Source organism: Rana temporaria, chromosome 12 (genome assembly GCF_905171775.1).
Source record: "Rana temporaria chromosome 12, aRanTem1.1, whole genome shotgun sequence".
Lineage (NCBI taxonomy): Eukaryota > Metazoa > Chordata > Amphibia > Anura > Ranidae > Rana > Rana temporaria.
In genome coordinates this window covers 60,715,524-60,728,988 of record NC_053500.1, presented here as the reverse complement: position 1 = coordinate 60,728,988, position 13,465 = coordinate 60,715,524, and the positions used below count along the sequence as shown (strand labels likewise).

At 47.0% G+C, this 13,465-nt stretch overlaps 1 protein-coding gene across 7 annotated transcripts in view; it reads right to left on the bottom strand.

Moving 5' to 3' along the window:
• The window catches only part of TMEM94 (transmembrane protein 94), a 154,988-nt gene that overhangs the window by 47,777 nt on the left and 93,746 nt on the right, over window positions 1–13,465 (bottom strand). For all 7 annotated transcript variants that reach the window (XM_040330252.1, XM_040330249.1, XM_040330251.1 and 4 more), the window contains 4 exons: window positions 4,106–4,244; window positions 3,857–3,972; window positions 3,653–3,752; window positions 3,464–3,572 (listed from right to left, as the gene is read on the bottom strand). In XM_040330252.1, coding sequence (XP_040186186.1) covers window positions 3,464–3,572; window positions 3,653–3,752; window positions 3,857–3,972; window positions 4,106–4,244 — 464 coding nt within the window. The remainder of the gene's footprint in view (window positions 1–3,463; window positions 3,573–3,652; window positions 3,753–3,856; window positions 3,973–4,105; window positions 4,245–13,465) is intronic.

Below are 13,465 nucleotides of genomic sequence, written 5' to 3'. Positions count from 1 at the left end.
AGAAGGATAAACAAATAAGGGACGCAGAGCTACAGTTAAAACTGGCAGCAGTCCAACAAGCAGCCGCACCTTCTACGAACAGTGAGTACAGCACAGCAGACGCAAGGAAGATTCCGTTTAGCGCTTTTAAAGCTTTTGATGAAAAGGACTGTGAGATTGATAACTTCCTGGCGGATTTTGAGCGACAATGTAACCTGCACCGAATAGCTAGAGGAGACTGGGTTTCAATATTGTCAGGCAAACTGTCAGGCAAAGCTTCTGATGCTTTCCGGACCGTGCCAGATCAGGATATCCATAGCTACGCCCGGGTTAAAGAAGTGCTCCTGGCTCGTTATGCAGTAACCCCAGAGTCCCACCGACAGAAGTTCAGGGACTCACGCAAAACCACGAAAGACTCTTATGCGGAATGGGCATGCCAATTGTCCCGGTCGGCCTCTAACTGGGCTAACAGCAGCCAGGCCACCACCGCAGAGGACATTTTGCAACTAATGCTCCTGGAGCAATTTTACAATCACATCCAGACGGACGTCAAGGATTGGGTGAGAGATCGCAGGCCCATGACTCTACCAGAGGCCGCGAAGTTGGCGGATGAATATGCAGATACTCGCAAGACGAACCAGGTCACACCACAGGAACAACCTCCACCACAAACGGTGCCCTCACACCCACCAACCGCTAGATACCAACCTCCTAACAGACCGGTGACATCTAGCCCTCGCTATCATCGCCAGGAGGGCAACGAACAACGCTGCTTCCGGTGCAAACAGCTGGGTCACTTCAAGCAGAATTGCCCCATGAATGACAACACCAGGTCAAATTGGTCTCAACCTGGGTACCGCCCACCAGCAGCAGCCCATTGTGTAGACTCGGCTTGGGATCCAAAGGAGCTGGGTCAGGAAGAACCATTGGGCACCCCTTACGAAGCCCTCATGGTACAATCTGTTATTACGGACAACAGGGAACACCATTGTCAGCTGGTCATGGGCGACAGCCCTGAGCCGGAGGGGCCCTGGAGGGAGCTGGGCAGAAAGAGGCACCGCCGGCCACCCTTCAAGAAGAAGAGGTCCTGGAAGCCGTATAACAAGCTGACCTGGGAGGAGAAGAAGCGACTGGAGGAGAGGGAGTCGCAGCGGGCGTCCCAGATGCGTGCCGAGATGTTCGCCAAGGGCCCACCGGTGGCCCCTTACACCACCACCCAGTTCCTGATGATGAAGGACCACGTGGAGAGCCTGCAGGACATGAGCAAGCAGGAGCTGATCCGTGAGTACATAGAGCTGGAGGAGTGCATAAGCCGCATGGAGGAGGAGAACAACCACCTGAGGTCACAGCAGGCTGACCCCCCCAGGCTCCATGAACTGGAGATGGAGCTGGAGAAGCTCCAAGAGGAGAACCGGCGGCTGCGGAGGGAGCAGGGGGTGGCTGACCTTATGGGGCTCTGAGTCCCCCCTCTCTCCCCCCCCCCCCCCGGACTCTGAGCACCAGTGCTACAACAAATATAACTTTTTCTTTTTATGAATCTCCTGGGATTGTCACTTCAGAGCCATAACCTGCCCCCTCCCATAGCGGGACACCTAGACGGCGGCGCACAGACCCATTCGCTGTCTTCACACTGACTTCTGGTGACTTTGCAGATCGCACAAAGACTTGGGGACTGACCGGCGTGTGATCTGACGACCCGGTGACATACCTGAGTCTGAAGCAGTTGCCAAGGGAGGTCAGTCATGCCAAACGGAGTTAACCTCTGACTAATAGCTCTGAACCCGTCAACCCTACTGGACCAGGGAAGGTCCAACCGGGTTTGCCGGAGCAGGGAGCAAAAGGGGGGCCATTGTGATACATTTGCCTATATGTCTCAGTTTACTGCTCCCTACTAGCCAGGTTATTGATGTGCTAATGTCCCCTCACTATTTCTAAAGGTTAATTGATCTATTGTGTTGTGTGAAGGAGAGCTGGGTTTAAGTGGCTTGTGTTAATTATTCTGATTGCTTCATTGTGGTAATTATCTCTCTATATGCGGGGTCGAGCGGTCTGGTTGATGTATTCAGTACAGCTAGTGCTCAGCGTCATTGATGTCATTGTCTAAAGAAAATGTGTTTCAGCATCGGCCCCGTCGTGTCTACCTATAATCTGTATGGAAGCCCCAGTGTGAGGGGGGCGGAGATTTGTCATTGTAACAGTTTTGGAAATGACATATAAGCTGTGTGTTATAACATTAAAGTCTGTGTTGTTCAAGCAGTAAGCTGGTTTCATGTGTGGCTTTCTGGGCGATTCCAGGGATATCCCTCCTCGTGGAATATTGGGGTGATTTTCGTTATGGGAAGAAGGGAACGTTGACAGGGATATCATACCGATACCGTCACAAAGCCCTTTTCATAAAGTGGAGAATCCAATTGCACAATATTATGTGTGGAAATTTCATAAGCGAGCCATTGAGAAGCTAGAGGGTAATTTAACGCACTACTGTACATCAATGGCATTTTTGGGTAAATCCGGAGCAAACAGTTCAACCACACTGCCCCACAACACCCCCACTTCCCAGCTCGGCATATATTAAAGTTTTAATTTATCCCCTACTGTTCCATTTACTGCTATACATACTAGGTATGTCTGGGTAAGTAGCATGCAACTCGTGCTCCATGTGACAGCACAGAGCCAATCAGGATTGTCACATGAGGATTTTAATAAGTTTGTAGTCATAGATGCAGCCACTGTGTGCTTCAACATTGTGTTGTAGCATCAGCTACATACTAAGCGGTGTTGTGTTGTGGCAGCAGTACAGTTGAATTCTTCTCTGATGTCAGAAATAAAAAATAGTCGGGCTGAGTGCAATGAATACAAGGCTTTCTCTCATTGGCCGAGGTGAAAATCATGAAGTCATCAACCCACCTTTCCATCAATTCTGGACCCCAGCAGCACTTATTGTATGCAGCTAAAACGGAATATTAAAGCACACACACTGGTTGCATCATTGTGTACTAGAAATTGTTTTATTGGGCCAGTTTGGCTGAAACAAACCATTTAAAGTAATAGGAAAACCAGAACTCTAGTTTAAATAACAATTGACTGTCATGCTTATCCCTAACAAGAGCGTAACCTCAAAAGCAGAGCCCTAGAGCCATTAAGTGTTTATTTTCCTGATATACTTACATCTGCACAAAAAACATTCACACTGGCTTCTGAAAGAAAAATAATCTATGGTAACCCAAGGCCGCCAATGCACAATGTTTACTAGTTAGACAACTGTTATCAGCCTTCGGATTACCATGCAATACCTTGCTACTTTTTTTTTTCATGTTGTGTCAATAAAGGGTTCACTGCATACAAATTGTTAACGTCTTATTTTGATGGTGGCAAGTCTTCCAAGTGATATTCAATCATTAGTGGTTTCAATCCATTAATATTACAAGCCATATTGAAAAACAGATAAAGATAGGGAGTAACTGCAGTAAAGAATGCTGCTGACCTGATATCACTCTGTAAGAATAAGCCACTGTTTCTGACGTTGGCAGAACTTCCCATACAGCAGGTCACCTCCCCATACTCCTGCATGATCTGGATCATATCGCACATAGCTGGGGAACAAAGGAATATTACCAAAAGAACATTTCAACAAACCAAGTCCATCTATTACAGCATTTTATTCTTTACCCACTTTCTGGTGTACAGTCTGTAAACAGCGGTACCAACAAGGGAACATTATCAATGTTCTGCAGATGAGGTCTTACTTGATGGATACCACGAGGAAGTTTTGCCTATGGATAGGTAATAAAAATTGGTTAAAAAGCACCACTAAATTGTAAACCGCTATTCACATTGTAGCTTAATCAAGGTAAAAAAAAAAGAAGACGTTACTTACGCGATTCGAATCCTCTAGAAAACTAGGAACATCACTATCTGTAGGGTGAAAACTTATCATATCTGAATGACCTTCATCATCCATCAGTAATAAGCCCTCTGCATCTTCTCGAGAACCTAAAATTGTCGCGAAGAGACCAGTTATTTGCGTGGACAACTATTCAATACTGTCCAAAAACAAAAGTGGGATAACAGGATGGAGAATATTCTGAAAGAACCGTGCTACAAGTGTTTTGCCATTTTTGCTTACCTTGCTGTAGGTCATCTCGCAGAGATCCAGCATTACTAGGGCTGGATGGTGGTACCAGAGATCCTGGCCCATCACCATTGGGAGTTAGAGAGATGTGACAGTTCCATCCAGTTTCTAGGCCCATCTTCTCTGAAAACACCTGAGTAGACAGTAGGAACAAAACTAAACAGAAAGAAGGTTTCTAGTTAATATCTAAATGTATCCAAAACCCACTTGAACTTCCTTAAAACTGATAGCTATAAACTCTAGAACCGGGGACGGCAACCTTTCAAAAGGATAAGATCTACCTGTACAGCATGGAGGAAATCAAAGATCCCCAGGGATGAGGGTTCGTGGTGTCGGGCAGCATCCTTTAACTCATTACAGTTGGCCAGGCGAGAATCGGTTAAAAAGGGTGCTGCCCGACACCTCAAACCTCCCACCCCTGGGGATCTTGATGTCCTCCATGTTGTCCAGGTAGATCTCAACCTCTAAAGAGTTGCCTGCCCGTTAATGTCCCTGCTCTGTTATTCTGGGAGGATGTCATAGAATGTCCTCTCAGGACCAGGTCGTGCTCCGACATGCTCTTTCATCTGCTGTGTCCACCAGACGACAGATCAGTGTACTGGGCCCCTGTCGGTACCAATCACAGCAGATCACATGGCAATTTTACACAATGAATGGACTCCATTCATTGAGTAATATTGTGTTGATCTCTGTGATTGGTCACAGTGATCACATGGCACAGGCAGGGCCATTTACCGGCCATCTGTATTATGTGATTAGCTGTGCCAAATCACAGCTAATGACAATAGTACACACTGAATGAATGGATTTCATTCAGAAAAAAAATGGTTGCTTATAACCATGATTTTCACTGTTTTAAGCAATCAATGTGTGAAAAAAATCCTCATCACATTCCCAGAGTAGTAAAGTGTTGCTATGGTAACACTGCACCATCCTGGTCACAGTATGTAAAAGAAAGTATTAAAAAAGAAAAAAAAATTAAAAAAGAAAGAATTTTTTATTTATTTTTTACAAAATTATTATTATTATTTTTTTACATTCTGTCCACAGTCAGTGTTCCTGACCATTGCCACACCAGTAATATGACGACACTGTAGTGTACCTCTGACAGTAGGTAAGTAGAGCCTCAAGAAATGAGTCAGTAATTATCGATTTTCATATATTTTACACACACACACACCATAGCTTGTGGACTTATAACTTTCCTAGGGACTATATAATCTGATATAAAAAATAATCTGATCTGGGTTATTTTCACCAAAGAAACGTAGCAGAAAACATTTTGGCCTAAATTTATGAAGAAGGATTTATTTACAAAATGTTATAACAGAAACAAAGAAAAATTTGTGTTTGTTTTTTCACAATTTTCGGTCTGTGTTTATTTAGCAAAAAATAAAAAATAAAACCCAGCGGTGAGTAAATACCACCAAAAGAAAAGTAAGCTGTATTTGTGTGAAAAAAAAATGATAAAAATTTAATTTAGGTACAGTGTGGCATGACCGTAAAATTGTCATTTAAAGGGCGACAGCGCTGAAAATTGGCCTGGGCAGGAAGGGGGTGAAAGTGCCCTGTATTAAAGTGGTTAAAAAAGAAAAAAAAAAAAAAAATACCAAGCTTCCAATAAAAATATGTCATGAAGAACACATAGTGTGTTACAGTAGGTAGGGTCCTCTTCCCCCCTTCAAATCAGCCTCCTCCCCATAGTAGAGTCCCCCCCCCCCACCACCACCACCACAGTAGTAGCCTCTGCCCCTCCCCCACACAATGTCCTCTGTTCCCCTATAGCAGTTTCCTCAGCCCCCACATTAGTGTCCTCTGCCACCTTCACTGTGTAGGTTGCACTCTCCTACCTGTCTGTGTGCTTACAGCAGAGCAGAAAAGAAGACGCAGCACAGTACTTTTGAAGGTGACAATAAGTCATAAGTGCCTTTTTTCACTTATATTTCTCTCTCAAGAGGACAACCCTTATATTTAAATGTAGGTCAAAATGATGATAATGGACCCTTTTATTTTTTTTAGACATGTGCACTGCTGAAAAATGTGTGCTTTTTCATTCGTGTTTTATTTATTTTTTTCTTGTCATTCGTTATGATGGAAATTCGTTATTTCAAATAAATCCGTAACTTCGGAAAAATTGGAATTCGTCATGTTCCAATCGTTTAGCTGTGGTATTCGTAAATTAAAAACTTCGGAAATGTTAAAATTCGGAAATCCAAAATAATAACTAATATTAACTATTAAATTATAGGTATTGGAATTTTCTTTCAAATTCGGCTGTTTATGAACATAAGGAATAATAATAATATTAAAAAGTTTTATTATTATTTATTATCTTTAATTCGTTACATCAGATACTTCGGATAAATGTGTATTCTTTACGTTCACTAATAGCCAAATTTGAAAGAAAATTCCAATATCTATAATTTAATAGTTAGTAGTAGGGTTGTCCCGATACCACTTTTTTAGGACTGAGTACAAGTACCGATACTTTTTTTTATGTACTCGCCGATACCGAATACCGATACTTTTTTTAAATGTGTCCCCAAATGCAGCCATGTCCCCCCACATATTGCAGACATGTCCCCCACATATTCCAGCCATGTCCCCCACATATTCCAGCCATGTCCCCCCACATATTACAGCCATGTCCCCCACATATTACAGCCATGTCCCCCACATAATGCAGCCATGTCCCCCACATAATGCAGCCATGTCCCCCACATAATGCAGCCATGTCCTCAGGGCCGGCCCAAGACATTGTGCTGCCTGGGCCCAGGAATGAAGTGCTGCCCCCCCCTCTAAAAATATATATATATATATATATATATATATATATATATATATATATATATATATATATATATATCTTACCAACCAAAAGGCCCCCACAATTATTTTATATCATGACAATTAAAACCAAAATTAAATTCATCAGTAAGTCAGATTTACATGCAACAGTGATGGTGGGGTTCAGACAGAGGCAGCGGTGGTGGTGAGGAGGGGGGGGGGGGGGTTAGACACAGGCAGGGGTGGTGGGAGATTAGACACAGGCAGGGGTGGTATGGGGGTTTAGACACAGGCAGGGGTAGTAGGGAGGGGGTTTAGACACAGGCAGGGGTGGTATGGGGTTATACAGAGGCAGGGGTGGTAGGGGGTTTAGACTCAGGCAGGGGTGGTATGGGGGTTAGACACAGGCAGGGGCGGTAGGGAGGGGGTAAGACACAGGCGGCAGGGGTGGTGGGGGGTTTAGACTTGGGAAGGGATGGTATGGGAGTTTAGACACAGGCAGGGGTGGTAGGGAGGGGGTTGGACACAGGCAGAGGTGGTAGGGAGGGGGTTAGACACAGGCAGGGGTAGTAGGGAGGGGGTTAGACACAGCCAGGGGTGGTAGGTAGGTTTAGACACAGGCAGGGGTGGTAGGGAGGGGGGTTAGACACAGGCATGGGTGATATGGGAGTTTAGACACAGACAGGGGTGGTAGGGAGGGGGTTGGACACAGGCAGGGGTGGTAGGGGTGTTAGACAGAGGCAGGGGTGCTAGGGGGGTTAGACAGAGGCAGGTGTGCTAGGGGGGTTAGACAGAGGCAGGTGTGCTAGGGGGGTTAGACAGAGGCAGGTGTGCTAGGGGGGTTAGACAGAGGCAGGTGTGCTAGGGGGGTTAGACAGAGGCAGGTGTGCTAGGGGGGTTAGACAGAGGCAGGGGAGCTAGGGAGGGGGTTAGACACAGGCATGGGTGGTAGGGAGGGGGTATGGGAGTTAGACACAGGCAGGGATGGTATGGGAGTTAAGACACAGGCAGGTGGAGATGGGATTAGTGGCGCTGGCACTTACTTTCTCTCAGTGTCAGCAGCCAGTGCCTATAGTGATCCATCTTTCATCATGGGATCTCCACTGATCAGAAAAAGAGATTTTTAATACAGCTTACCTGTAAAATCTTTTTCTTGGAGTACATCACGGGACACAGAGCGGCATTCATTACTATATGGGTTATATGGAGTACCTTCAGGTGTTGACACTGGCAATCTCAAACAGGAAATGCCCCTCCCTATATAACCCCCTCCCATAGGAGGAGTACCTCAGTTTTGTAGCAAGCAGTATGCCTCCCAAAATGGTCCCCAAAGAGGGGTGGGAGCTCTGTGTCCCGTGATGTACTCCAAGAAAAAGATTTTACAGGTAAGCTGTATTAAAAATCTCTTTTTCTTTATCGTACATCACGGGACACAGAGCGGCATTCATTACTATATGGGATGTCCCAAAGCAATGCTTACAATGAGGGGAGGGAGAACATCTCCAAGACAAAAGGATTTAATTTAGAGATATACTCAAATCATAATAAATCCAACTTAGTTGAGAAAAATAATTTTAAATTTTAAATTTAACTCAAAAAAGAGGAGCCCCCGGCATCCGAGGGTCTCAAACTGCAGCCTGCAGCACTGCCTGCCCAAAGGCTGTATCAGTATTCCTTCTTACGTCCAACTGGTAGAATTTTGTAAACGTGTGGACAGAAGACCAGGTTGCCACCTTGCAAACTTGAGCCATAGAGATCTGGTGATGTGCTGCCCAGGAGGCGCCCATGGCCCTAGTAGAATGAGCCTTTAATGATACTGGAGGAGGCAACCCCTTCAAGCCGTAGGCCTGAGTGATTAACTGCTTAATCCACCTAGAGATGGTGGACTTTGCAGCTGCCTGCCCTTTCTTGGGCCCATCCGGTAAAATGAACAACACATCCGTTTTCCGGATCTTCTCTGTAGCTTTAAGATAGGCCTTCATGGCCCTGACAATATCCAAGGTATGCAACAACCCTTCCTTTCTGGAAGTAGGTTTAGGGAAGAAGGATGGTAATACCAAATCCTGGTTTAGATGAAAACTGGATATAACCTTCGGTAGGAAGGAAGGATGAGGGCGGAGAACGACCTTGTCCTTATGAAAAAGAAGATATGGTTCCTTACAGGATAAGGCCGCCAGTTCCGATACTCTTCTTGCGGAAACTATGGCGACCAAAAATACTAACTTCCTTGTCAGTAAAACCAAAGGAATTTCAGCCAACGGCTCAAACGGTTGTTTCTGCAAACTTGACAGAACAAGATTTAAATCCCACGGACAAAGCGGGGATTTAACTGGAGGTTTAATACGTAAGACCCCTTGAAGGAAGGTCTTAACCAGCGAGTGGGTGGCCAGCAGCCGCTGAAACCACACTGACAGAGCTGAAATCTGTCCTTTGATTGTGCTTAATGCCAATCCCTTATCCACTCCTAGCTGGAGAAAACTTAAAACTCTATCGATGGTAAACTTGCGAGAAAGCCATAGCTTGGACTCACACCAGCCTACATAGGCCTTCCAGACCCTGTAATAAATCACCCTAGAGACCGGTTTCCTGGCTCTGATTAGGGTAGAGATTACCTTCTGAGACAGACCTCTACCCCTGAGAATCAGGGATTCAGCTTCCAGGCCGTCAAATTTAGATGCCGTAAGGCAGGGTGGAGGATCGGACCTTGCGATAGCAGGTCTGGCCGTAGAGGAAGAGTCCAAGGGTCTCCTACTACCATCTTTAGGATTAGTGAGTACCATGCCCTTCTGGGCCATGCTGGAGCTACCAGAATGACTGGTATGTGCTCCACCCTGATCCTGCGCAGCAGGCGGGGTAGTAACTGGAGCGGGGGAAAAGCATAAAGAAGTTTGAACTGATGCCAAGGGCAAACCAGCGCATCGGTTCCGCAGGCCATCGGATCCCTTGAGCGGGATATGAACCTGTCTAGCTTCTTGTTGAGTCTCGATGCCATGACATCCACGTCCGGCACTCCCCATCTTTGGCAGAGTGCTTGAAAGATTTGTGGATGCAGAGACCATTCCCCCGGCAATAGAGTCTGGCGGCTTAAGAAGTCCGCCTGAAAGTTGTCCACTCCTGGAATGAATATTGCCGATATGCAGGGCACATGAGCCTCTGCCCATAGGAGAATCAAGCTCACCTCTCTCTGAGCGGCTTGACTCCTGGTTCCCCCTTGGTGATTTATGTATGCCACAGCCGTGGCATTGTCTGATTGAATTCTCACCGGGAACCCCTGTAATTTTGACGTCCAAGCCCTGAGGGCTAGTCGAGCAGCTCTGAGCTCCAAGATGTTGATGGGCAACTGCCTCTCTGGCTTTGCCCAAGAACCTTGGTGAGTGCAACCATCCAAAATTGCTCCCCAGCCCGTCAGGCTGGCGTCTGTGGTCACTATCTTCCAAGCCACTGGGCTGAAAGACTTCCCCTTCAGTAGATTCTGAGGGTCTAACCACCAACACAGACTTTGTCGGACTCTTGATGAGAGCGGCAACGGGATATCCAAGGCCTGTGGCCTTCTGCTCCCTGCTGACAGGATGGCTGCCTGCAGGATGCGAGTGTGGCTCTGGGCGTACGGCACCGCCTCGAATGTGGCCACCATCTTGCCTAGTAACCTCATACATAGGCGAATAGTCGGTTCTTTCTTGCTTAGAACCAGTAGGATTCATTCCTTTATGGCTTTGACCTTCATCAGAGGTAGAAACACCCTCTGTTGTTCTGTGTCTAACCTCATGCCGAGATATTCCAACTGCCTTGTGGGCTGGAATGCTGACTTTTCTCGATTTAGGATCCAGCCGAACCTCTCGAGGTATTGGACCGTGAGGGCCACTGCTCGCTCCAAGCCGGGAGACGAGTGATCTATGACTAGGAGGTCGTCCAGGTATGCTAGGATCGTGACCCCTTGGATCCTTAGCTTGGCTAGGATTGGAGCTAGGACCTTCGTGAACACCCGGGGGGCCGTAGCCAACCCGAAGGGAATCGCCACGAATTGGAAATGACGCAAAGCCACCATAAAGCGTAGATATCTTTGATGTGGCTGAAAAATTGGAACATGAAGGTAGGCATCCTTTATGTCTATGGACGCCATGAAGTCGTCCTTTTGGAGTGTGGCAGCCGCTGACCGCACGGACTCCATCCGAAATGAGCGGATCTTTAGGTAAGTATTTACCATCTTTAGGTCCAAAATTGGCCTGACATCTCCATTGGACTTTGGGATGATGAATAGGTTGGAGTAGAAACCCAGCCCCTGTTCCAGGACTGGTACCTCTACTATTACTTCTTGGGAAAGTAGATGATTTAATGCCGACATTAATGCGGCTCCCTTCTCCGGATCTTTTGGAATCCTCGACTCCTGGAAATGAGGAGGAGGAAACCTTAGGAAGTCTAGTTTGTAGCCCGTAGCCACGGAAGACCGTACCCACTTGTCGGGAATGCTTGCTTCCCAAACCTCTGAAAAGAGTCGCAGCCTTCCCCCCACCTTCGTGGGTGGGGGCGCCCCTTCATAAGGTCGACTTGGGGGCTGGTTTTGCTGGTTTGCGAAACCACTGCTTTCTGCCTCTAGCAGCCTGTCCCTGCGACTTGCTGTTGAAGCTGAAGTTTGCTTTTGCAGGAGGCCGTCGATACTGTTTGGCATTAGAGGGCCCCTGCCCAGGGGAGCACTGTCGTTTAAACGCAGGCCCCTGAAACTTCTTCTTTGTTGGCAAGAGAGTACTTTTGCCGTTTGAAATGGTCTGAATGTATTTATCTAGGTCTTCTCCGAAGAGTCGTCCTCCATGGAAGGGGAACCCTACCAGGAGCTTCTTGCATGGGGGCTCGGCCTCCCAGCTTTTTAACCATAAGAGTCTTCTCATATGGATAAGGGATAACGATAAACGTGACGCTTGCTGGATAGAATCCTTAATTGCGTCTACCGTAAAGCATATGGCCCTAGGGACATCCGAAAATTCTTCTGCCTGCTGGGCAGGAATAAGTTTAAGCATCTGCTTAATTTGATCCGATAATGCTTGAGCAACCCCAATCGCAGCCACAGCTGGCTGCACTACTGCCCCTGCAGTAGTGAAGGAGTTCTTAAGTAGTGCTTCCAAGCGTTTATCCACTGGATCCTTGAACACCTGTATGTTTTCAACAGGGCATGTTAACGATTTGTTAACACATGAGATGGCTGCGTCCACCGCAGGAGTAGCCCATCTCTTGGAAAATTTATCTTCCATAGGATATAATGCAGAGAATCTTTTAGGTGGTAAAAAGATTCTATCTGGCTTGGTCCAGTCTTGGAACATAACTTCCTCTAGCAGAGGATGGATCGGAAACACTGCATTGCTTTGAGGCGCCCTTAGTGAGCCCAAAGCTGAAACAGTTGATACTTGGAGATCTGGTACCGGCAAGTTGAATGCACTATGGACCAAGTCCGTTAAGGCTTGAATCCACCAGCTCTCCCTTTGGGAGACTGCTCCAGACTCCTCTGTATCCTGGTCTTCGATCCCCGAACCTGCTTGGTCCTTGTCCAAGAGGTCGTCCAATTCCCCTGAGGAAAGGACCTCCTCTTCCAAGGGTCCACGCTCGGGCGACGGAGACCTAATCCGCTTACTGCCCCGCATAGCTGTGGCTATCATTTTTCCCATTCTTTTCTCCATCTCTTTTAAAGAGGTGAGTAATACCTCGTCCGTGACCATCTTAGGGTTGGACTGACCCGCGCCAGCTCCAGCCCCAGATCCCGATGGCCCCAAGGCTCCTTCTGGGGAAAGCAGCGGCATAACCTTGTCCGAGACCTCAGACTCTCTGGGGGAATCCCCACCTCTTGTACCCTCTGACCCGGATGCCATGGTACAATCCCGAGGTACACCTGATAGCTTATTGGTACTTGGAACTATAAATAGTTAATTGTCCAAACACCTGTTTGGGGGATAAAAAATGCCTCCTCTCCCCTAGACGATCTCTTTTTTTTTTTTTTTTTTTTTTCGTCCAGGAAAGAAAAAGCACTCTGTCCCCCTAAGTAGTATTGCCAAAGAAAAACTATTGAGATGGAAAAGAACAGCCTATTTCTAGGCTTGAAAACAGTCTTCTGAAGACTGTAATATCTTTTGTGGCCACTGTGTGTCCTCGGCGCCCCGTGCTGCCGCTCTGGTCTTTCCCTCCTCAGTTCCAATCTTAGAATGAGCTGCTGGAACGAAAAAGGAAGGGCCGCCCCTTCCTTAAGCAGCTGACCCGCCCTTCCCCCCTCAGCTCAACGGCGCGAATTGCGCCTATAACACGGGGATGCGCGCGCGCGCCCGCCGACAGGGGGGGGGGGGTTGGGGGGAAGGGAGCCTCTCCACGAGGAGGTCAGCGTCTGCCTGCTTTGCAGGCTCTGAGGAGGAAGAACCGATGGAGCACCGCCTGGAGGCTTGCAGGTAAGCACAGCTCTCTGAACACACACATATCATACACACAGGCCCCACTCAATGCTTTTCCAACACTACAAGGGAGGTCACTTCTTATGGGGAATAATACACATAGAGCCATCCTATCATTAAAGATATGTGACTAGTTTGCCAG